This window comes from Procambarus clarkii, chromosome 67, assembly GCF_040958095.1.
Source record: "Procambarus clarkii isolate CNS0578487 chromosome 67, FALCON_Pclarkii_2.0, whole genome shotgun sequence".
In the NCBI taxonomy this organism is placed as follows: domain Eukaryota; kingdom Metazoa; phylum Arthropoda; class Malacostraca; order Decapoda; family Cambaridae; genus Procambarus; species Procambarus clarkii.
Genome location: NC_091216.1, coordinates 29,643,472 through 29,668,814, shown reverse-complemented (window position 1 = coordinate 29,668,814; position 25,343 = coordinate 29,643,472). Strand labels below are relative to the sequence as shown.

General features: G+C 36.6%; 2 protein-coding genes across 4 annotated transcripts; both read left to right on the top strand.

Moving 5' to 3' along the window:
• Window positions 1-1,339: 1,339 nt before the first annotated feature.
• Window positions 1,340-12,952, top strand: LOC138355479 (nitric oxide-associated protein 1-like). Of its 2 annotated transcripts, XM_069310596.1 has the most exons (10): window positions 1,340-1,462; window positions 1,646-2,541; window positions 3,510-3,743; window positions 4,323-4,541; window positions 6,347-6,498; window positions 7,851-7,986; window positions 9,495-9,676; window positions 10,175-10,323; window positions 10,975-11,192; window positions 12,556-12,952. In XM_069310596.1, the coding sequence occupies exons 2-10, from the start codon at window positions 1,680-1,682 to the stop codon at window positions 12,732-12,734; spliced, it is 2,331 nt and encodes a 776-aa protein (XP_069166697.1). In that variant the 5' UTR covers window positions 1,340-1,462; window positions 1,646-1,679; the 3' UTR covers window positions 12,735-12,952. The 2 variants fall into 2 exon arrangements, with proteins under 2 accessions (XP_069166697.1, XP_069166698.1); XM_069310597.1 differs by lacking the exon at window positions 12,556-12,952 and having other exon boundaries at window positions 11,082-11,194.
• A 4,957-nt stretch (window positions 12,953-17,909) lies between these two features.
• LOC138355477 (BUD13 homolog) lies at window positions 17,910-25,117 on the top strand. Of its 2 annotated transcripts, none has more exons than XM_069310593.1 (3): window positions 17,910-18,038; window positions 21,109-21,224; window positions 22,080-25,117. In XM_069310593.1, the coding sequence occupies exons 1-3, from the start codon at window positions 17,991-17,993 to the stop codon at window positions 24,175-24,177; spliced, it is 2,262 nt and encodes a 753-aa protein (XP_069166694.1). In that variant the 5' UTR covers window positions 17,910-17,990; the 3' UTR covers window positions 24,178-25,117. The 2 variants fall into 2 exon arrangements, with proteins under 2 accessions (XP_069166694.1, XP_069166695.1); XM_069310594.1 differs by lacking the exon at window positions 17,910-18,038 and adding an exon at window positions 18,135-18,257.
• Window positions 25,118-25,343: the final 226 nt, after the last annotated feature.

The window sequence follows — 25,343 nt, the reverse complement described above, 5'->3', positions numbered from 1 at the left end:
GAAGTACTTCGAGGCCATCTTGTTCATATGGTACATCGTTAGTTCAGACATGGCTTTTTGAACACCCACAGTACCATAGATTGAAGTCAGATGAGATATTATATAACTTAATTCAAATTATATAATATTTCATCTGGCTTTAAACTACAGTACTGTGGGTGTTCAAAATGCCATGACTGAAATAATGATGTACCATGTGAGCTGATAACGAATCTCTAAATCCTAAGCCCTGCAAGTGTAAACTCTGTATGAAAATGAACTGTCTTCATATCCCTTCCAAATGCGTCATATTAGCTTAGTGCTTTTCTCTAACAGACTTCACAACTCTTTCACAAATTATCTTGTGATATGGCGATCTTAGTTTAGTATAAAACTAACTTCTCTCCTGTTATTCGACAAATACTGATTTATCAACATGTTTTGCGTAAAATGGTCAATGAATTGCAATACGCATGATGCAGAACTCGAATACCATGCTTGGTGGCGTGGCTCCGTGAATGTCATCATCTCAGGAACCATGTAGTGGCATGGATGGTTTGACAGGATTTGCATGTGGGACAATTTATGGCCAAAAGGAAACCATTCTCAGCTGTACGGGTGTTGTCATTCATGGTCCAGGGAAGGTATTTGATATATGAGGTAGAGTATACCTTATAAGGAATCATCTGCACTGTCATCGATGATTCTATTTCTGATGTACTGTATATCTATTTATGCACTATTTTCCTAACTGTGGTTTGCCGGGGCTCAGCTTCGCCTCCTGGGTTCCATCTCTGTTTCTGTTCCTATTAAACAATGTGACGCAATTTTTGTTCCTGGGTAGTAGGTGTTATTTTCTAATTACTAGTGCTTCCATGGTATAATTTTTTTTTTATTATTTCCCCAAACTTTGATTTGATCACTGCCTCGGATAGTTTAGGGAAGACGTCTTGAAGCCTGATTCTCATCTCAGAAATCAGAAGCTTCATTCGTAACTACTAAAGGCTTTATATTTGTAACCAAAAATGAGAAAAAGACGTTATTCATAATCAGAACCAGAGGCTCTGTTCGTAATAACTTTAAAATATCGTTACAATTTTGGCTGTACAGTCAATATGTATTATAGCCTAAGTATAAGTGTCCCCCAATCTTAAACATATAATTTCTTGCGAGTTGCTTATTTTTTATATATAAACTTACCACTGATCTGGGTTTGGGATAAGCTGTTGCATGAGAAAATTAAGTACATTATATTTTGATTTTCAATATAGGAATACACACACACATCTATAAATTATATAAGAACAATAGCTAGCTTTCAAAACCATAGAAAACGTAAACATTACAATAGTACCAGAAACGACCACCTTAGACCATCAACAAACATTACTGTAGGCCACCACGAGCACCACTTTGTGCTCTCGTGAAGTCTAAAACTGTACGAATTGCAAAAGAAAAAGTCCTAAACTCCAACAAACAACACGTAAGCAATACCTAACAATTAACAATGGTGTATCACTCAACAACATTGTTTGTGTAGTCATCAACCATAATGCACAAATGAAAATTGAAGGTTAATAGTTCCTCACAAATGTTTCTCCCATATGAAACTACGGTATCATATTCTTTTTGTATTAATATATATATATATTTTTTTAACTTGCAGATTGTGCTGTAACATACATCTTCCATTGAACTGAATGATGGCCCACATTGGAAAAGTCTTGAATTTTTCTAGCATGCTAGAAACAACCAGGATTCATAATTACTGTTTTGTAATAACACACATTCCAATCTTACCTAAGTTTACCGTGCTATGCAATGTGCCTAACCAACATAACCTAAGGTTTATTCACATGAAAAGGACGTTAAACGCTATAACAGTATTACAGAAAGATATAAAAGAAGAAAATATTGATCAAGACAAATTACCAGAAATTGTTAAATATGTAAATGATAAACGAATTATCTACAGCTCTCATATAGCTGATCAAAGTGTTCATTTGAATTATGGCACTAGGAATAGATTAGCAAAGAAATTTAAAGTTGCAAAAGATAGAAAAATAAAGGCTGCTGCAACTCCTCTTATTATTGAAAAAATGCTGGCAGTGGATGAGAAAACTAGTGATGAATTTGAATTGGAGAGTGTTTCAAGTGCAAGTTCTACTGTAGCATACCCATACTCTCACACACACGATATAAATTTAGAGAATATTACTTTGAAATCACATACAGAAGTAGCAGAGTCAGAACTAAATGATGATAATATTGCCATGACCGTGAGAGAGGACATAGCTTGTCGAATGCTTGCCTATGAAGAGGGAATTCTGCAGAAGCTAGAAAGCACATCCAAAAAAGATTCTTCCAAAAATACATTAACTAACTTTAAAGATGAATATTTTTTTAATGACTCTATAAGTGAAGACTTTGTAAAAGACATCAATACAGAATCATCTCCACTAATTAAAGAACATGGTACAGCAGATCCCACCATTCCTGTAAGTGATGTACCTTGTGGTGGATGTGGGGCTCACCTTCACTGTCAGGCTCCTGCTTTCCCAGGTAATATACTGAGTAGATTTAGTAAAAAAAAATAATAATAATTTGACATTCACTAAAATGTTAGATATTCTTGATAACAATTAGTTGACAACAGAGACAGTTGACAACAATTGATACACAATAGTATGATAAATTGTAATCTATACTGTATGTGATACTGATGGAATATATATGTATTTCCTAAATTATATGTATTTTTGGGTGTTCTGGGCTTGTAGCCCATGAAACTTACTGAATTAATTCATGTGTCCTGGATGTTTGCAGATCATCCAGGAAAATACCCAGGAAGGTAACTGTGGTAATTTATTCAACATTAAGGCTGTGGACAACTACAGTATAAACACACACACACACAAACAAAATCACAAGGATGTGATATATCTATGAGAAAGTGTTGTAACCATTCAATGTGATCAAGTGGTATAGTTGGTGGTGTATGTGCCTGAGGAGTGCAGGGAAGTGGGTTTGATCCCATCAAGAGGCTTCACTATTTTCTCACAGTATGACATGTTCACCTGTGTTCATAAAAGACCATCCCATCACTCTCCATAATTCATTGGTCAGACCACACCTAGAGTATACTGTACAATTTTGGACTTCTAATCATAAAATTAAAGGAAACTTTGAGAGTGTACAGAGGAGGGATACTAATGTACAGATAAGGAGTCATAATAATGTGGCTGAAGATATGATGACCAAATCACATATCATTTTCTGATGTGTGGTTTGGTCATCACATTAAACTAATACTATCATTAAATAATTCCTGTGAAAGACTCAAAGATTTTTGTTATATTCTAAGCCAGGTCACTCAGTTTTTCCCTACTCTTGTGCAGAATATCAGCTTGCCTGTCTGCCTATGATCTTTCCAGTGGTATCAGAAAGGAAGGTGCTTCTTGAAGTAACTGAGTGGGATACAGTATCTCCAAGAAGTATTCATGCATAATTATTTAATTTTCTATCTCTAGGCTTCGTACCAAAAGAGGATTTTGAGGGCCTAAATCGTGGTGAGCTGCGTAGTGTTCTCTGCCAGCGTTGCTATTTTCTGAGATACCACAAAATGGCTCTAAATGTACGTGTCTCACCATCAGTATACCCCAAAATCCTAGAACCCATCAAGAATGTGAAGGCATTGATATTGGTGGTGGTAGATCTTCTAGATGTACCATGCTCCATTTGGCCTAACTTCATAGATATCATAGGTATGTGTATGAGCATTTAGTACTGTATGGATATTTCAGTTTTGAAGATTAAAGAACCATAGATTTTTTATGCAACTAAGAGCTTTTTTCAGCTGTACAATCTGATGCACTCTGGTGAAGGCATGAAGAATTCTTCGCTGCAGATTTTGGGTTATTTCTCTAAGTACAGTGGTGATGTTTCTCATCCAGCTTCTGTTCTCCTTGTTAATTGAACACAGAATTCTGAATTATGTGAAGGATGTAGACCATTGTACTACAGGACCTGGAAAGGGCTAAGGCATCAGGGCTTTTGCTGGAGAGGTACCTTGAATATACTGTAGAGGAATGAGCTTTCTTGAGGTCATTCTGATTGGTATTAAATATTCCTCTTTTAGTAGCCTCTTCAAAATCCATCATATTAATATAATTGAGGCAGGTATTTCTATGATAGAAATTTGACTATATTGTACCAGTATATGCATGCGTGTACTATATTGTTCCAGTAAACGCATGATTGTACTATATTGTACCAGTATATGAATGATTGTAAATTATCATAAAAGTTAATACTTAATTGGCCACTGTTTATCTATTTTGTAGGCACACGCAGGCCAGTTGTAGTGGTGGGAAACAAAGTCGACCTTTTACCAGCTGATGGGAAAAATCACCTTCGGAGAATTGAAGATTCTCTTGCCGCTGCAATTGACAAGACTGACTTAGGTCGAGCAAATATTCGTCATACAGTTCTTGTCTCTGCACAAACAGGTTTTGGGATTGAAGATCTTATCACAAAAATTCATAATACATGGGACACAAAAGGTTTGTCATATAATGAAAATTTTAATTATATTTTCTGAACTATTGTATTCTTACTCTCTAAGGTTAAGAATCTGTTTTGCCATACACAGGATTCATGAACATCATGACAGGACGACATTCACACTCTGCTGCCACGAGGATCTCTTCAAACATGGAGACAGGGCCATATAAAGGGTAGAGAGGGAGTGGATAAAAGCTCACTCCAGCCCTTATATCCATCAGAGATTTTCCATAAAGGTTAAAAATCCCTTCTAAACTCTCACATTGTATAAGAAGTGAGGCTTTGAAATGGCTCTTTGCCTGTCTAGCCAAACCTTCCATCTATCAATAGGTAGCTGCACCTTTGTCTAGCCAGTGTTTACTGACCTAGATTATGTCACATTCTTTCTTACTGTGCCTATGAACTGGCAACAGGTGCTGTTCTCAATAAGTTAAGTTGCTTGTTTTCATATGTTGAAATAATTTTGATTTGCATTGGTCTATGTTATTTCTATATATGTTCACTTCAGTTGTGCCTATGCTTTTAGCTTAGTACTAGGTGTGCCCATCTGAGGTTCTTCTTTGATTTATACCATTTCATTGGTCCTTAAGACATTGTTCTTGGGGTTTAGGTATTTGTAGCTATGTATTAAGGTTCATGTGTTGACATTTAATTCTGTGTACCTCCAAATCTCGACTTGGCAAAGTGAGGGGATTTTGTTGGTCACCGGAACCTTGAACCTTTTGTCAGCAGGGTGAAAATAATTATGTTAATAGTGGCTTAGCATGCTTGCATAGTGTGGGCATCATGGTGCAGCACTATAATAATTAATGTAGTCTAACATTGCATGGTGCAATGTGCTAGGAGATGAGATAAAGTTCATGAACCTTTTATGGCTCCTACAGTCTCAATGTTAATCACTGGGTTGCTTTCACTCTTGTATATACAATGTGTGCCTTGTTTAGGTTTCTGCTCTGTTGAATCCCTATTCTTGGCTGACTGCTTAGCTGCCAGTCTCACAACCCATGTGCCAAAACACTTACATTTCCAGATTCTCCTTTTCCTACTCTTGAGCAAGCTTTTCTGTTTGTGTGTTTAGACTTCAAAATTATAAGAGCATTCATTAGGGCTTGTCTTTAGGTTGCTTTGGCATTGGTTTCCACTGTCAAACACTTGGCAGTGGAACCCAAGCAACATCATTTTCTCCTGCATAGGAGTTAGCAAGTACAGAGACGTTGGGTGGTGGTTCTGTTGTCGGTCATCGGCTGGACCCCGAGTGGCCGAGGCTGCCAACTGGCAGTAGATGGGGTGTGCTTGTACTTCCCTTGATAGTAATTACCTAACTACTGTACTATGTTCCTATTTGTCAGGGTTGCTAATAATTCCCCTGCGATTGTGTTTTTTGGAGTGCTCTACCTTAATGGTGGTAATTCCTCTTAGCTCTAGGTTGAGTAATTCCCCAGACTCCCCAAGTCAGTTTGAGTAGACCAGGTCCTGTCTCCAGTAAGCTTTTTATGACTTGCAAGGGCCTGATGTGATATACATGTATAGCTATCCAGGTAGCAAGGAGTGCTTTATTTTATTTTGCTTGGAATTTACAGACAGGTTTAAGTTGTTTCTTGAGTCAATCTTTGATTCCCCTTCTCCCCCTACTCCAGGGAGCTACTGAGGGGCAGACTGTAAAGTTGTTTCATTACATTCAACACTTAAATCTTTTATATGAAACAAACTGCTGTACAAAGTTGCTTATTATATAATTATATTATAATACTTCTAATATTTGAAACTTTTGTTTGCTAACTAATCCAATTTTGTTAACATTCAGGAGATATATATATTCTTGGATGTACCAACTCTGGCAAGTCAACTCTCTTCAATACCCTGCTTGGATCTGATCTCTGCAAGACAAGTGCGTCAAGTCTTATTCAACGTGCCACTACATCTTGCTGGCCAGGAACAACTCTTAATATGCTTAAGGTAATATTTATGATTACATTTAGTTTAATGGCCACAGGATTTGTCTAAAAAATCCTGAAAGGTTTTTCTTTATTAACTCTGCCATAAAATGTAAATTTCTGTGCCTCATTGTTTTGCCTCTCCTGTAGTTACAGTGTTCCACTGTACCTTAGACCTTAGACAATGTTTCGAGTCAATTTAATTTTTTATACTAGAAAAATACGAGAATTGCTTTCTACATATAAATTAAGATACTGGAATATTTTCCTGCCTATAATTTCCAGATAATAATTTTGAAGCTTATGGCATCATTGCATCCAGAATTATTTAAGCAAAATATTAATTTTGAGATAAATATTTGTATTTTTTTCAATCACTTATACAGTACTTATTAACAATTTCCCTGAAATTCTAAGAGAAAAGAAAATATTAGGATTAATGTCAAGGATCTGATATTATTAAAATTTAACTAATTTGATATTTTGTACTGTATTCCAAGGAAATACAATATATGAAATTTTGTTAAATATTTTTTTCCAAATACATTGCTTCCATATTTTAATTTATCCTTTGAAAAGAAGAAACTTGTGAAATTACTCTTTTTTTTTTTTTTTTTTAATGTTTTTAGATTTCTGAACTAAGGGTTAATAGAACCACACTGTAAACAGTGGCTCAGTGGTCGTGCAGCTACTTAAAGTGTAGTAGGTGCAGCTACTACTACAGTACTACAGAAAAGGTGTTTTATGATTTTTAATACAGTTTTTTCTTTGGCAGTTTTTGTTCTCCATATCCCCATGAAAGTGAGAATGTGGCAATGTTGATGGATGTATTGTTGAAGTTTACAGATATTACAATATGCAGAGTAAATATTAGAGTACAGAATAATGTTACACCTAAACACTAATACTGTATCTCTCAGAAGTGCAGTTCTCTTTTAATGTGTGCGTGTAATAGTTGGTTGCTTGAATTTTATGCAGAATTTTTTCTTTTTAAAATTCCATTAATTTTAGGAATTTAAATACCTGTAGTCTAAAAATTATTAAAAACGTAATTAAAGAGGAACAAAGTTGTATTTGGAAATGATTAAACGATAACTAGTTTTTGTAATATTTCCCATGAAGTAATCCACTGTACTGTATTTACATGTATTTTATGAAACGGTATAAATATTTGTGTATGGTGCCTCCCAAATGTAGGACAATGTGAAATGGGCCACATATAATCATGATTATAAATTCTTAATGAAGTAAAATTAAAATACTACTTCATATCAGCATTTATTTTACTGTATATATACTGTATTTTAGAAACTTTGTGGTGTTCAGGATTTTTATCTAGATTTTGAGAAAAGTCATTTTGTCTATTCCTCACAGTTCCCCATTCTTCGTCCATCAAGATATCGGCTGTATCTTAGAGTTCAGAGAATGAAAGAGCAACAGAAAGTTCAATCTATGACTGCAAAATTAAAACCTGATTACACCAAAAGTATCTCAGTTGGAACATTGTCTGGTAAGTTCAGATTAGTCTTTATGTTTTGGGATTCTCCTTTTGTAGCTTCCTGTAGTTTGCACTACTAGTAAAGCCAAGCTTTGAGATGTATACCCTGCCTCTTGAGACTCACACTAGGCTAGGCTTGTTTTGATGCCCTTATGCATTCTGGTTGGTTTTGTGGTTTTGGGTTGCTCTGTGGTCGCTAAGCTACCCTTGCCTTGTAGAGAGAGCCAGATTCTGATTCTGGCTTTCAATTTGCTCTATTGGGTCTTGAGGCCAGATGTGGCTCCCTAAGGCCAGGCAGCACCAGGGCTTCTAGGAGCTACCAAGGGTTAAAATAAATAAATAAATATTATACATATATACTGTACAGTGGAACCTTGTTTGACAAATGCTCTTCTTTACGAATTTTTTGGTTTATGAGCTCAATTTCTTTGTCAAATTTGACTCGGTATACAAGCTTTGCCTTGCTTGGTGAGTTTGTTGATACATGTATGGGTTGACCGAGCTTGTGGTTCCTGGTGGCACGGCAAGATACGCTGCAGTTTACCAGCGTCTCCTGCCTAGTGATGATCGCGCTTGAATTCATTTTGAAGAATTTCATTGTTTTTGTGCTTTTTTTTGGTTTCTGAACATAAAAGTACTGTACTGTAATTATTATATATCATACCATGGGTCTCAAGAAAGTCAGTGGTAAAGTTCAACCTAAGAAAAATACTTGTGAGTAGAGGCAGTAAAGGATGTCCCTTCCTCAATAAGAAAATTTGTAAAGTATGGGAAGAACTGCAAACGTTTTGCTGAAAGGACTCGGACAGATGAAACTGCAGCAGGCCGTTGCATTGACCTTTCTAATGACGTTGTGATGTCTCACTACCGACAAGTGTTAAATGTAAGGAAAAACAAGTGTCTTTAGACAGATTCTTAGTAAGACAAGCAAGCAGTGTGCCACAACCAGGTCCTAGATGTATGCCTGCAAAACGTAGGAGAGAAAGTACCCAAGAAAAGTCATCACTGCCTGATGTTATAATGAAAGGGATCTCCTCCCTCCCTCCCTCCCTCCTCGCCATCTTCCATATGCCAGCAAGCGTCCTTATTAGAGGTAAGGTATACTTGTACATACTGTACTGTAGTACAAAATATAAGTAGTATTACAGCATGTAGAAAATGTATTTTTAAGTTAATATTTTTGGGGGTGTGGAATGGATTAATTCAATTTAACGTTATTTCTTATGGAAAAATTTGTTTCGTTTTACAAATTTTTGGTTCATGAACCTTCTCTGAGAACGGATTAAATTTGAAAACAAAGGTACCACTGTGTGTGTGTGTGTGTGTACTCACCTAATATCTGCGCGTTAATCTTCCGCATTAGCTCCGGACCTCCCGGTGTGTGTGTGTGTGTGTGTGTGTGTGTGTGTGTGTGTGTGTGTGTGTGTGTGTGTGTGTGTATGTATGTATGTATGTATGTATGTATGTATGTATGTATGTATGTATAAATAAATATAAATAATTATAATTGTGTCTTTCAGGTCACATTGGAAGAACATTTGAAAATTTAGAAGAGCCTGATGAGAGGTTTGATCCCTTCTCAACAAATATGAGAAATATAGGAAAGGAGCAGAGGAAAATTCTTGGTATCAATACAAATGATCCAAAATACTCCCTTGGCAAGTGGTGTTTTGATACGCCAGGAACAGTACAACCAGACCAGGTAAAGTTAGTAATACCTTACTTTCTTCTACTTTCCTGACTTTTTTTTTAAATAACTTCTTCACCTATCAGAAATGTGAAACATGGTAGTGGAGGTGGTATTGATATGTATGTACATATCATTCAGTATTGTGCATTCAGTATTGTATACATCCATTTATTATTACTTATGCAAAATGCTACCGTACACTGTTGGTCTCATGTTATGGATCAATTGCTCCCTTTCTCCATTGGTATGCATGTACAGTTTAAAGTAATAGCATGGTAAATATGTTATTATATGGATGCTGTTACTGTACTTTGCAATACTAAAGCCATTATTTCCTCCACTTAATCACAAGTCTGCATTGTACATAATCCTAATCATTTGATATATATATATACAGTAGGATGAAATTAATTTATTGCTCTTGATTGACTATAGTATATTGTATGACAAAGAGAATGACTTAGAACTGTATATATCACATGTAATCAGTGAAAGTTTTACCTTTTTCAGTTAATCAACTTACTCACCCATGATGAACTGATGAAGGTGCTGCCTAGTAGGCTCATACAACCCAGCACATTCTGTCTTCATACTGGCCATAGCCTCTTCATTGGAGGGTTGGCTCGTCTTGATCTTGTTTATAGCCCACAGCCAGTCAGGTACGAGGCTTTAATGTTTTCATGTAATCTTGGATTAGTCCAGAACTCTTAGTCCAGAATTACATATTTGTAATGATGTAAGTTCAGTTACAGGATGAGAGCATGCAAGTGGTGTTTCTTTCTTGTTTGCTAATGGTAATCTTATAATCTTTCTTATATAAAGTTTTGAAGCTTCTAGTTCCATTACATCCACCTTCCTCTCATTTCATTTATTCCACCCACCTGCCACTCTGTTCATAAGGGAGAATGTGTACATATTTTTGCTAAATTTGTTATCTTAGCTTGAATTTATGGCCTCTTTTTTTTTCTTGAAGTAGCAAATTAAAAAATTTGATCCTTCAACTTTGTCGATTCCCGTCATGATTTTGTTTATGGTGATTGTATCACCTTGTACTGTTGAATAGTTATGGAAACCCAACATACTACTTTCTCGACTTCTCTGGACTAAGACCTCACCACCACATGAAAGTTGTGGTGAGGCTGCCTGCCTGAAAACTTTTCTTTTGTAGCCACTCTCAGCTACCAGGAGGAATGAGACATTAAATGTATAAAGTGGCAAAGGAGACAATTGGTTTGAGTAGAAATAAATACCGGTATGTAATATAATAATGAAAAATGTTACACGAGGATATGTCTTATTTTGTTTTGTAGGTTTACAGTCTTCAGATCAGAACATCTTCCAATAACAGTGGTAAAGACAGTTGATGCATCATCATTTTATCGTAACTATCTTGGGTCTACACTTCTTGGTGTTCCAGTGGGAGATGAGGAGCGCCTTCGTCATTGGCCAGCAATTACTCCAAAGAACATGCGAACATTCACTATTAGTAAAGACAGAAGTTGTGCTGATGTGGTACTATCATCTGCAGGTGCGTCGAAAATTTAAATAATTTTTCTTATGTTTAATAACTTGCTTGATTTTAAATTAAAGTTTGTTCTCTGTGTCTAGTAGCCTTTATAATTGGATCATACAAGTGTACAAAAACTAGCAGACTTAGTCACTCCTCTACATTTATCAAAACGAAAACCATTGGAAAAGGATGGGGATCAAACCAGTATCATGGGTCACTCCACACACTTTAACCACTATGTATTATGATTCCCTAGTGTATCTCCATTTATCATTTTTGTTTATACTTTTCTTACAGCTTTTATGCACATATCGTGCCACTTCATCTGTAGGAACTCTGTTAGCAAGTTTTCATTGTCATATTAACATTTTAGCAAGTTTGTAGGTTACAGGAGAATATCAGAGATAGAACTGAATAATCCATATACTGTACTGTAACATTATTATAGATAAATTTAAGATTGCTAAAAATTATGAAATGAAAAGAAATATGTTGTGTTTAATTAATACAAGTGTTAATAAGTAATGTTTTTGATTCTGAGCTTGGCTTCCCTTGGTAGCTCCCCATAGCTATAGACATTTTTTCAGGAATATACATGCAAGGGCCCTAAGTCTCTGGCAAGAATATACTTGCAAGGGCCCTAAGCCACCTACAGGGATATACCTGTATGGGTTCTAAGCCTCTGGGAGGAGGAAATACACCCGCATGGGCCCTAAGCCTCTAATTGGCCCACTAAGTGTTATTCACTTATGTCTTGGTGCATCATTGTGGCTTTTGTTTTTCCATTTGACTGAGTGTTATTCTTGCCTTGCACTGTTATAGTTATTGCAGGGTTGGGTGATTGTTTATGAATTTACGTACTATCGAACATGACTTATTCCACTGGCCTTCATCATACAGTACTGTATAACCAAAAGAGGAAGTGGGAGAGTGTTGCATCTGGATGTACCCTCATGGTACCTAATTTGTTGGGTTTTTGGCAACTTCCGGGTATTATCAATGAGTCATTAACACTATTATCTTGGCGACCAAAATTATAAAATCTATAAAAAAAAATTAACTCACTAATAGTTATTTGTAACAACATTGGAGTACAGTATTGTGCAGCCTTTATAGTTATCCTGCAAAAATAACATGTGGCAGTTTGTTCCTACAACTGTGCTTCAGCATGGTTATAAGATACAGTATAGTTATAAGAGTTAGAATAAGATATTTCATGATACTATATGCATAGTATAATGAAATATCTGCTATTTCTGGATTAAGTGCATTTAGTGAGTTCTCCTGAACATCTTATAATTTAATTACCATTGCTCATTCAGCAGCAGACATTCTGAGAGTCAGTTTTATCTTAATGTATTTATATATAACCTCCACACAGGTTGGGTTGCTATTACTGGAATATGGAAACATGTTATTGAGCTGCGAGGCTGGACTCCAGGAGGACGTGGCATATATCTGAGGGACCCACCAATACTTCCTCTGTCAATAAAACTAAGGGGTCCTCGCATAGAAAAATCACCAGCACACAAAGCCCACAGAATTTTTGTTCCTAAATGAGAAATTATGTACTGTATTGTCAAAGTGATTTTCCACTTAATATAGTTCTGCTTGCTCATATTTAATACACAACATGTAAATAGAACCCTTGTTGAATTGTCAATGATTATAGTTGTGACATCCAGAAAATGCTTGATATGTGAAGTCTCTGTTAAAAATAAGACAATGATGATTTTGTTGTAGTATTTCTATGAATAAAGTTTTTCTGGAAGCATAAACAGTGTACAGTACTCTATCCTTTTGTCTGAGAGGAATTGAGCAATCTCAATCAATTCTTTTTTCAGGCATTTGCTTTTCACTGACCACTTCAACTTGTCAGGAAATACAACTCAAGAATGAGTGTATTTCCTATGCCTGTAAATTGAAAACTTTTGATCCACTGAATGATTCGAACCTGGTCAGCCAGGGTCTCCCATGTCCCTGGCAATCCAGTACTATACCGACTCACACAGCAATTGTCACAAGTGTTGGGAAATCTTGAGACCTTCAAGCACCCAACACCCGACAACACTCTTGGCATTTGGGGCACAGACATTTCATCAAATCACTTCAACATGCTAGGGGCCGCATGAGTATCAAGTGTGCGTAAAGCTTGAATGGTCCCCAGGCCAATATACAGTACAACGGAAAACTCTTGACCCCTAAAGGATTTAAACCCAGTCAGCCAGGGTTAGGCTGACTTACAATGAAACTCCCAACAAACATTGTTGCCTCAGGAAATTTTTACCTGAGGGCCACTAACACTAGTGGCCTCAATGAGGACAGGAAGCTGGCAGCTTGTCAAAGGTCCCCCCCCCCATTTGCCTTGATGATGATGCCTTTTATACTGCAACTTTATGAAAATTATCTGTTATGTGAAGTACTTCAAAATTTACTATATCAATAAGAAATAATCTTTGCTGAAATGTTTGTTTACAAAATATTTTTGTAGGTATTCAGGCAGGCAGTGCTAAAAATCATGGTGGGGGTCTGACTGTTGTAACATACGATTATGTTACGTTGTTGGGTAGATTAGATACACATTGTTTAGTGAGTTTTCATATTTATTTAGTAGTCTTGATTACAGTAGTCGGTTGGTGGCATTGTCGTAAACGTTCAGACGGAGCTTGGAGCAGAGCAGAGAGCTGAGTGAGGCCGGAGTCGCGGAGCTCTATGTGGGAAAGCATGGTGGCTCGATTGGGAATTGCGAGTGTCTGAACTCGGGGAGCGAGAGCGTTGTAGCTCGATGAGGTCATAGTCTGCTGTCTGCTCTATGTCGAAGCTGTAGTGTCTTGGGTCGATTAGAACTGTACACGCCGAGTGCTACATTGTTGATTGGAAATTGTACTGTTGGAAAACGGCGATGGGTTATATTTTGCCCAAACTCCCCTGCAGTTTTCAAAATATCGTAAGTGTCCGAAATTTGACTCCTGAGCGTGATTTTTGAGCCGAATTCTGAATCTCTGCACCTATTTCCATTTTTAAATTACGACTTTTTACACCGAAAATATACCAATTACTGAAAACGGCGATGGGTCATATTTTGCCCAAACCCCCCTGCGGTTTTCAAAATATCTGAAATATCGGAAATTTGACTCCCGATTGTGATTTTTGAGCCGAATTCTGACTCTCTTCACCTATTTTCATTTTTAAATTACGACTTTTTACACCGAAAATATGCCAATTACTGAAAACGGCGATGGGTGTTTTTGCCCAAACCCCCCTGCAGTTTTCAAAATATCTGAAATGTTGGAAATTTGACTCCTGAGTGTGATTTTTGAGCCGAATTCTGACTCTGCACCTATTTTCATTTTCAAATTACGAGTTTTTATACCGAAAATATGCCAATTACTGAAAACGGCGATGGGTCATATTTTGCCCAAACCCCCCTGCAGTTTTCAAAATATCTGAAATGTCGGAAATTTGACTCCTGATTGTGATTTTTGAGCCGAATTCTGACTCTCTGCACCTATTTTCATTTTCAAATTACGACTTTTTACACCGAAAATATGCCAATTACTGAAAACTGCGATGGGTCATATTTTGCCCAAACCCCCCTGCAGTTTTCAAAATATCTGAAATGTCGGAAATTTGACTCCTGAGCGTGATTTTTGAGCCGAATTCTGACTCTCTGCACCTATTTTCATTTTCAAATTACGAGTTTTTATACCGAAAATATGCCAATTACTGAAAACGGCGATGGGTCATATTTTGCCCAAACCCCCCTGCAGTTTTCAAAATATCTGAAATGTCGGAAATTTGACTCCTGAGTGTGATTTTTGAGCCGAATTCTGACTCTGCACCTATTTTTATTTTCAAATTACGACTTTTTACACCCAAAATATGCCAAATACTGAAAACGGCGATGGGTCATATTTTGCCCAAACCCCCCTGCAGTTTTCAAAATATCGTAAGTGTCCGAAATTTGACTCCTGAGCGTGATTTTTGAGCCGAATTCTGAATCTCTGCACCTATTTTCATTTTCAAATTACGACTTTTTATACCAAAAATATGCCAATTACTGAAAACGGCGATGGGTCATATTTTGCCCAAACCCTCCTGCAGTTTTCAAAATATCGTAAATGTCCTAAATTTGACTCCTGAGCGTGATTTTTGAGCCGAATTCTGACTCTCTGCACCTATTTTCATTTTTAAATTACGACTTTTTACACCGAAAATATGCCAATTACTGAAAACGGCGATGGGTGTTTTTGCCCAAATCCCCCTGCAGTTTTCAAAATATCTGAAATGTTGGAAATTTGACTCCTGAGTGTGATTTTTGAGCCGAATTCTGACTCAGGGTTGCCAGATTCAAATTGCTAAAAGTAGCGAGCTGATGGTTTAAAAGTAGCGAATTTGTAATAAGAGTAGCCCAATTTTTTGTTTAGTGACTGATACGGGTTTCAAAGTAGTCTATTATGATATATAGAGTACATTAAACGATTTTAATTGTTTTATTAACATTATCTCTGCATATATATATTTAACCAATATGATAATAGGATAACTTACCAATATTTACTGTATGAAGCATAATAGGTGTGAAGTCCTTCCACGTCTTTACAGTTGAAGATTACCAAGATCTTGATCTGCATCCACAACCTCGTTCTTTTATATTGCAGACTCATATTTAAGCATTGACATGAGTGGTTCAAATGACGAGCAACAAGTTACATTTTCTTCAATATATGTTTTGATTCTCAAGACTGATGTCAAAAGCTCAAGTCCCATTCCCATTCAAGATTTCTCAGTTTAGTTTTCACAGACGTTACTCTCGAAAATATCCGGTCAACCAGGGCATTACTGATTTGACAAGCTGTATATTTTCAACACAAACTCAGCGAGGTCAATTAATATGGGATCGCCAGCAGTGTTCTTGACAGTTATTGTCTTGGTCTAAAATGACGATTCAGATGTCGGAATTTGTCCCTTACAAATGTTGGACTAGTCAATGGTTAACAGTAGGCGCCACTGACTTTCAATTTCACTAAGCTTAGATTGGTCAGCTAATACTAACGGAAGTTCCGAAAATTGTGGCCATGTAAGCTAAGGCATATGATAGGTAACAGATTTTTCACCTTTTTTTATAGTTTCAACATTACTTATAATACGAGAAAGAAGCTATTTCCAATCTTTCATTAAAAAATTATCGCATCTTTCTTGAACATTTTGAAACTTTTCCTGGGTTGTAAAATTGTTTTGTCTGTTAGTGGCCAGAAGTGTTGAAAATTCGTAACCAAAGTCCACTTTCTCCAGGGGCAGATACATAGAATTGTAGTTCAAATTAACATGAAGCTTTGCATGATGAGGACGAAAGATTCTTCTGAGTATTCCAAGAGTGAAGTTTTCTAAGACAGTGTGAAGGCTATTCTGATCTGCTTCATCTTTTGATAAAGTAAATTCATCCTTTCAAAATCATTTAGGATTGGTTTGAGACATGTGAAATATAGCTTATTGGAGGGATCAGCGTACATTGAAAATAGTTGCCATGCAACATATTTATCACAAGAGGAAAAAGCTATTTGGTAATGAGTTGTTAGAGAACCCCACTGATCAAACGGCCGCTTTACACTACCGCTCCTTGCCAACCATCGTCTTCCTGACAAAGGTATTAACTGTAAGGGATCTTTCCCATCATTTATCAATCTGTAAATTTCTAGATAACTTTCTCCCCTTAATGAAGATCTGTGGAACCAGGTGTAGCTTTTGGGATGAAGTATTATTAACAATTAAGGTTGGGAAATCTATTGCCCCTGGGGAGGATTACCTTGCCTTGCGGTTACTTTTTCTTTCAAAGGTTCCTAGGATCAACGTCCCCAGGGGCCGGTCTCTGACCAGGGCTCTCCTGCGGTAAGTGGTCTAGTCAATCAGGTTGTTGGACTCGGCTGTGATTTGTACAGATTATATTATTAAAGCATAAAAAATCATCATTGAGTTTCTTAATATTTAAAGCCCAAAGTAGCGCAACTTGCGTTTAAACTAGCCCAAAAAGTCGCAAAAGTAGCCCAATTCGCTACTTATAGCCCAATCTGGCAACCCTGCTCCCGTCGTTTGCTATTCTCAAATCGCTTGCTTATATACGGTGACTACACCTCACAATAAGATAAGAGGGTGGAAAACCGTTACCTGTAAATAGGGATAGGATTATAGCTTGTGTAGTTAGTGCTAATTAGTTATCCCATTAAGATGATGAGATAATGGTGCGAGTATAAGTTTAACTCGCTGACTCTTCCTTTTGAATTCTGGCGACCTCAGGCAGCCTATGTTCATCCTATACCCCAGATCATTTCCTCTGACAATTTGGGTGAGCCTAGACCTAAGCATATGGCCTCCAACTTTGAACAGACATACATTTTCTCTTACACTATAGATATGGTTTGTGTGATGGTTTAGCAGTAAATAGGTAACCTGGAATTAGTGTAACTGTTGTGGGGGTTGTGTCCTGGGGAGGGGCAGTAGTTCGACCTTGGGGGTAATTCGATACAAGCATAAAGTATATTTATATATAAACAGGCTTATTGTCACCGACAAAACTAATTTTTCAATTAATTTTTATAATAAAGGCTTTGGTTTCTTAAAATAAGCACCGTTTAATGACATTTCGTTTTTATCCGGCTAAAGATACCAGCATAATTAGCCTCATTTCTATGATAAGAAATTTTGACTTATATTTATTAGCAAACTTAATTCAATTCATATTATAAGAAATTAGTTTTCAAGTTGTATAAGTGTAAGATTGGTAGAAGGATGAGAAGATGAGGGTTTGTATGGTGGGGGATGAGAAGGAGGCCCGGCGGGGGACCATGTAAACAACTCTTCCACAAGGTATGGCTACTCGTCCTCCTCTTTCTCTCTCTCATCTTTAAATGTCTCTTGTAATCACAATCGGGCAGTGGATACATATACTGAGAAGTGTACCCATTTGTTCAGTGTATATACACAGTTTACTTTAGGTCTATCCTATGTTCAAGACTAACGTATACTTGCTGGTTGATCAGTAAGTTCTTGTGGTGGCCTTAGTAACCCCAGTAGGATCCAAAACTTGTACGTACCGGCATTAAAATTATTACTCATAGTGTTATCACAAACCTTGTGCACATCATGTATAAAAAACAAACCTTTATCGGTTATTTTCTTTAGGTTAGGATAAGTTGGATTGTTTTGGGTGTAATAGATACAAGTCACATCATACACAAGTTGGTTTGTCAGCGAATTTTAAAACTTCCCTAACCCTACCAACTTAATGTAACTTTTCTAACACATACAAACAAGAGTTAATACATCCTAGCATAATGATATGGTTTTGAAACTCTGAAAATTAGTTTTGTCAAACAGTTTTGTGCATAAGTTCACCATAACCTGGGTTGAGTTGGGTTAGGTTAGGTTTATTTAAAGAGTAGTGATGATGAAGACAGGTGAAACCTTTATCAGGTCTTAGACCCTACTAATAACTCTCCAGATGACGATAGGCTTTAAGCCCAATTTCAAATCAAGTTACTTGGCAGGGGTATATACAAAAATCTTGTTTCTTTTGGATGATTTTGATGATGGCTCAATATGAGCAATATAGTCACTAAATAACAAGCATCTTGGCAGTCCAGAAACTTTCAGGTGATCAAATGTATCCAAATGCAAGTTGATTTGTATAAATAAATTCCCAAGTTAAAGAAATATGAACGTAGAGAACTTTTAATTGGCTTAAGGATTGTTAAACTATCTGTAGGCCAATAGGGCCCTGAACTGTTATGTTGTTTGGGTAACTTCTCATTGGGAGCAGCACAAGGTTCAATGGTTCTGTGGGCTAGTGTCAAATGGGCAAGAATTCGACACTGCTGCTGCTTTAATCTGTATCTAGAAGTTTTTTTTGTTTATATTCTCCTACATTGACAATATACTGTAATAATTAATCTTCAAATTTAAGTGCTATACAGTATAACCTGAGCTTAACATTTTCTTGTACTTGTGTACATACTTTATTTACTAATTTCTACTCGGGTTGAAGAATATTTTAGTAAATCTGGGTAATTTAGGATAGTGTCCAAATCATAATTAGGTTTACTGCACAAGCAATTTGGCTTAAATTAAAATATACCTTTAAGGCTCAAATTTATTACAGTACTTAATATTTTTAGTAATTACCCAAAAAGATAGTGTACAAAATTTGTGTACATCAACAACACTATTTCTAAACCAATATTTACTCAGGTCTTTTTTAAATGTAAACGTACAATTTGTATTCATTGCTTCACATTTTATTTTGTGTTGACTTATTTTTAACTTAGTATTAATATCCCAGTTGTTATACACTTTCAGCAATACTGTATGTCTACTTTGTTCAAATCTCTTTACTCTCTGCCTTTTTTAGAGAATATAAATTAAGCTTTCTTAATATATTTTCATAATGAATGTTTCTAAGTTCTGAGATTAATTTTGTCGTCCTTCGCTGTGTACATTGAAGTGAATTTATGTCCATTCTTGTAGTACAGTGACCAAAACGGAATAGCATTATCTAAATGAGGATGTACAAGGGCAAGTTAAAGCTGAAGAATAACATTTAATATCTTAATTGCCGACACTTATAGATACAAATCCCAGTACAGTATTTTATATGCCTGATTTTGAAAATAATGTATATTCATCAATTTTTCTATGGAGAGCCCCTCCGGCTCTTACCAGGCTGAAGGCTGATATGTATGCATTAGACCGTGGCATCAGTAAATTCGATTGGAGTTCTATGCCTGTTGGGGACCACGAGCCAAACCCTGGCCTCCTCAGAGAGGCATGAGGAGCAGTGGCCTATAAAAAAAACCATGTGGTTGGAAGCATTCTGTATCTACCGGGTTAGGCACCCAGAAAGGTAGGGGGTCCCAAAACAAACTACAGCTGGTTAAAAATTGCGACCGAAAGCCGAACTAGCAAGCAGAACTCCCTAAACCGTAAACAAGCATGACATCACCATCACTGCTGAGACGCTGTCTGCACATCTCCCCCCTCCCCGGGAGGGGGAATGGGTTTTTTTTTATAGGCCATCACTCCTTGTACCTCTCTGAGGGGACTAGGTTCTGGCTCGTGGTCCCCGGTAGGCATAGAACTCCAATCGAATTTACTGATGCCACGGTCTAATACAATTATATAAGCCCGGTAAGCTCCAGGTAACCTCCGGGGCTCACCCAGAAAATGGCGTTTCATTACATTCAATGCTGGTTTTTTGGCTTAAAATCCATGCTTACCCATCCAAGAACTTTATTTTTTTACATTCAGATTTGGCACTTGCAACATTATCCAGCTAATATGTTAAATTACAAAAGAAAACAAAGCTATGATCAATTTTGCAAACACAGGCAACATTAATGTTTGTAAATGTGTTTGCTTTGGAAATCGTTTAGAAAATGTTGCCAGATTCATTCGGTTTACTATGTACATTATGTTTTTGCTCTGCAATAGTATGATTATGGTCGGTAATGTGATATACAGTGGTAGTGTTCATGTATATACTACCATAACTATATGGGAAATAAGTAAAAGACCTGTTTGTCTGAATATCAGCACGTCTGTGTGATCACTTTGGCTTACACCTGTTCATTGGACACTGCTAGTTTTTTATGTATATATTCATACTATAAGTTTAAAACCTTAAACAAAAAAGATTTCAGTTTTTTAACCCACTGACATGAAGAACTTCTTTAAGTGTCTGAAGACTGGTGACCTAACCCTAACATATACATCAAAGATACTCCAAGAAAAGATCCCAAATATGCATAAGAAAATAAGTTGCTAGTGCCTAAACTCGAGGGAACTATCGAAGGGGGCCCACCAGTTGGTTTTGTTTAGCAAGATTATCAGTAGTTCAGTATTTTGTGTCCATCATTAATACAATATGCTTTTATTTTGACAGATGGCTGCCCCATTAAGCCAGAAAGAATATCTAAAGAAGTACCTGAGTGGTAATGATCCTGAAAAGAAAAAGAAGAAAAAGAAAAAGAAGGATAAACTCTCTGGTTCTAGCAAAGGGTAAATATTTTCTCTGAATCATTTTGTCAAGTAGATATAATTTCAGTTAGAATGGTTAATTCTTCGATTTCCTCAGACAAAATTATTACATTAAAGGAAGAATCACAAGATTTTCTCTTAAGAGCTTATTCAATACAGATATATTTGTTGTTTCAAAAAGTCACTAAAATTTCTAAATTATAAAAAGATGCTAGTTAAACAGCTTTTTGGTCAATTGACCGAAGTCACAATTGATGCCGTTTTAGGTTCTGATCTGGTTAGGGATAGGGACAGCCTGAGATATCAAGGCTGCCTCCCTAGCTGTACCTCAATACCCTCTTGTGGTAGCCAAAGTAATAGTACCAGAGATGGACAGCCAAATCTGACTGGTACTGGGGAAATCTCTGTCAAGCCCTGAAGTTAATTCTGCATACATGTGCTGAGAAATGCTCCTCTTGGCATGTATAACCCTGAAGGTCACTTGCTTTTCAATATCATTTAGATTTCCTTAGCAATATGTCTGTTCTAAACCAAAGGGATTTGTAACATTATTCATAAAATAATGACCTCAGGCAAGCTGAGAATTTCTTAACTGTTTCCTTTTTTGTAATGTATGTGGTATTCCAAATCGACTTATTTCATACAAATAAATCTGATGTGTAGTAGATTATTGTATTCACTATAAACTATTAATACCTAAAGAGTGTTCTTAATATAACAATTTTAGACACAGGTTCTCGGATATCAAATTTTGCTCTTCAATAATTTTAGGGTTGATAAAAGATAGTGAATTACATCAGTATGTGTAGTGGTGAAGTACATCAGCATTGTACTATACTGTACAGTACTTAATAATTACACCTTTTACATTTGCAGAATGCGGATAATTGAAGATTCTCTCGATTTGAAAAATGTACCCTATGGATGTGTAAATGATGATGATAAACCTACAGTAGCTGAAGTTACATATGATGATGAAAAAATGAAATTTATGGAGGAATTTCAAGAAAACAGAAGGTGGAAGAAGATAATTGACAAAGAGGGTAAGGAGGAGGATCATGATTACCAGCATGCCCAGAGAAAAACAAAAGATTCTCCATCACGAAGAGCAAGACATGGTTCTGGATCTCCACCAAGGAAAAAAAGACATGACTCTGAATCTCCACCACGAAAAACCAGGTATGACTCAAAATCTCCACGAAGGAGAAGACATGATTCTGGATCACCTCCAAGAAGAGCAAAGCATAACTCAAGATCTCCACCCTGGAGGGAAAGACATGACTCTGGCTCTCCACCACCTAGAGCAAGGCATGAATCTCGATCTCCACCACTGAGGACAAGACAGGACTCTGGATCTCCGCAACGGAGGAGACAAGATTCTGGTTCACCACTACTCGTTATCAGAAGTGAGTCCAAATCCCCTCGAGTGAGAAAACAGGATCAGAGTTCTGACAAATCACCTCAGTCAGGTGATGCAAAGATTTCTTCAGTAAAGAGACCAAGACATGATTCAGATTCATATCCATTAGGAAATATGGAAAATAAACAAAATACAAATTCTTCTGAATTGTCATCAAGGAGAAAAAGACATGATTCTGACCTTTCACCTGAAAGAAAAAGACATGATTCAGAGACCTCACTTTCAAGAAAGAGACATGATTCAAGCACTGCATCTCCTGACAGAAAACAGCATGATTCAGACACATCACCTTCTGGAAGAGGGCATGATTTGGAAACTATACCTCCTGGTAGAAATAAACATAATTCAGGTATTTCACCTCAAAGAATTCGTGATTCAGATGCATCACACTCACAGATGAACAGGCATGATTCGCACACGCCACCACAACGAAAAAAGAGAGAAGATTCAAATGCCTCACCTCAGAGAACAGTCAAAGACGAATCCAGCATGTCACCCTTAAGAGGTAAACATGACTCAGATACTTCACCTCCAAGAAAAGGGCATGAGGCTCTATCTTATAGGCCTAGGAGGAAAAGAAGTGATTCTGAAATGTCTCCTCTTAGAAAGGAGGAAATTGAATCAGATTTATCACCACCTAGAAATAAAAGTAGTGATTCTGACACATCTTCCCCACGGAGAAAAAGGAATGACTCAGACTCTTCATCTCCTGGAAGAAGGAAGTTTGAATCTGATTCACCACCACCCAGGAGGAGGAATGATTCTGATACCTCACCTCCTAGGAAAAAAAGAACTGAATCTCGCCCTTCCTCACCAAGGAGTAAAAGGAATGATTCTGACTCTTCACCTCCAAGAAGGAAAAAGAATGATTCTCAATCCTCTCCTCCAAGGAGAAAAAGGAATGATTCTGATGCCTCACCACCTCGAAAAAAAAGAAATGATTCAGACTCCTCACCACCAAGGAGAAAAAGAAATGACTCGGATTGCTCTCCGCCCAGAAAGAAAATGGATGATTCACATAATCATTCACAGAGAGAAAGTGGGCAGCATCCAGAACGCAAAATGACCACTCAAGAATATCTCCTAGCCAGGAAGAGGGGTCAACTAAAGAAAGACACTCCAGAAGATATTGCCAGGAAGGAAAGAGAGGCAGTGTTGCAGCGTCAGGCTGAAGAAAAGCACCAACAGTGGAAACATGGTGTAAAGCAGGTTCAGGAGTATCAACAAAAGGTAGCTGACGAAATGCATGAAATGGGTAAAGCCTTTGCAAGAACTGCAGATGATGTCGACATGAATGATCGATTGAAAGTTGTAGCTCGAAAAGAAGATCCGATGTTAGACTATATTATGCAGAAGGAAGTTAAATCAAATAAACAGGCAGTTAAACCAATATATAAAGGCTCATTTCCTCCAAACAGACTAAATATTCGACCTGGCTATAGGTGGGATGGAGTAGACAGGTCAAATGGCTTTGAGAAACAGTGGTTTGAGCGTCAGAACAGTAGGAAGGCTCAGGATGAAGAAGCATACAAGTGGAGTGTAGCTGACATGTAGATCTGTAATGCAAGTACAAAATCATTGAGAGATTTTATGTCAGTGGTAAAATTTTTTTGTGTTAGATCACATTTTTTTCATTAAACACTTTCATAATGATCAATTCAACATTTTGCTTTTAATTAGTTTTCATGAATTTTTAATGAAAGGGAAAGATATGAAGCATTGTAGCTCTATTGGTATTTTCTCCATTATTAAAAAGTTATGTAAAGAAATTTGATTAAGAAATGTAGTTTCATCCTTCTAACCTGAGTACACAAGACGAGTTTTGTCTGATGCATGTTAAATTAGTGTCTCCTTGTTATATTTAGTGTTCAACTTATATGTCAGGTTAACCATTACACAATGTTAAAATAGGGAGGATTGTTTATAAAGCATTATATTTTTAAGTTAAAGCCAAAATGATCTTCAGTACGTCTGAATAAATTTTGTTAATTACTGTACTGTGGAAGTGTGATACCTGCAATTAATTTAAAATCTTCCATATGCAATTTTGTGAGCTCTGATATCTACATCCAAACAGGATTAGACAGTCACTTGTTAACTTTATTTGTGTATTTAAAGCACATTCAGTAATTTAATTATTGCAATATAATTTAAATATTTATCTTGTATTAAAAAAATCTTAGTTTTAGTTGTAAATAATAATTTGTCTAGTTCATGTGGTATACATTTCTTTTGAGGAAATTTGAACAGTATTTGCCCGAATGATTGCTTAAATCTTGTCTTTGGTTGTTTTAAAACATTTCCCATATAAATTCTTTATCATAGGTGAACCAAGCTCCTGTCTACAGGTGGCATTAGCATATTAATCAGTCTGTCCCACTGTCTATGGGTGCACATGGCAAAAGAATTTCAGCATGTACATTTCCCTACATATCTTGAAATTAAATTACACTGCCTATGTCTACTTTGCTAGTGAGAATAAAATGTGACAGCATATTTGTTTGTTATCCATTGATTAGTTTTGCATTTTAAAATTGATTTATCTGACAATACAAGAGCATCAGTTGCTGGAAAATAAAGTAGCACCATGCTAGTATAATATAAAGTTAGTACACAATGGTTTGAGAACTAATCTCATTTAATTATCGGGTAAGTTTTGATTTCAGTCTTCCAATGTCTATCGGTTGCATACCTCATATAGAGTTTTCATCATTGTCAAC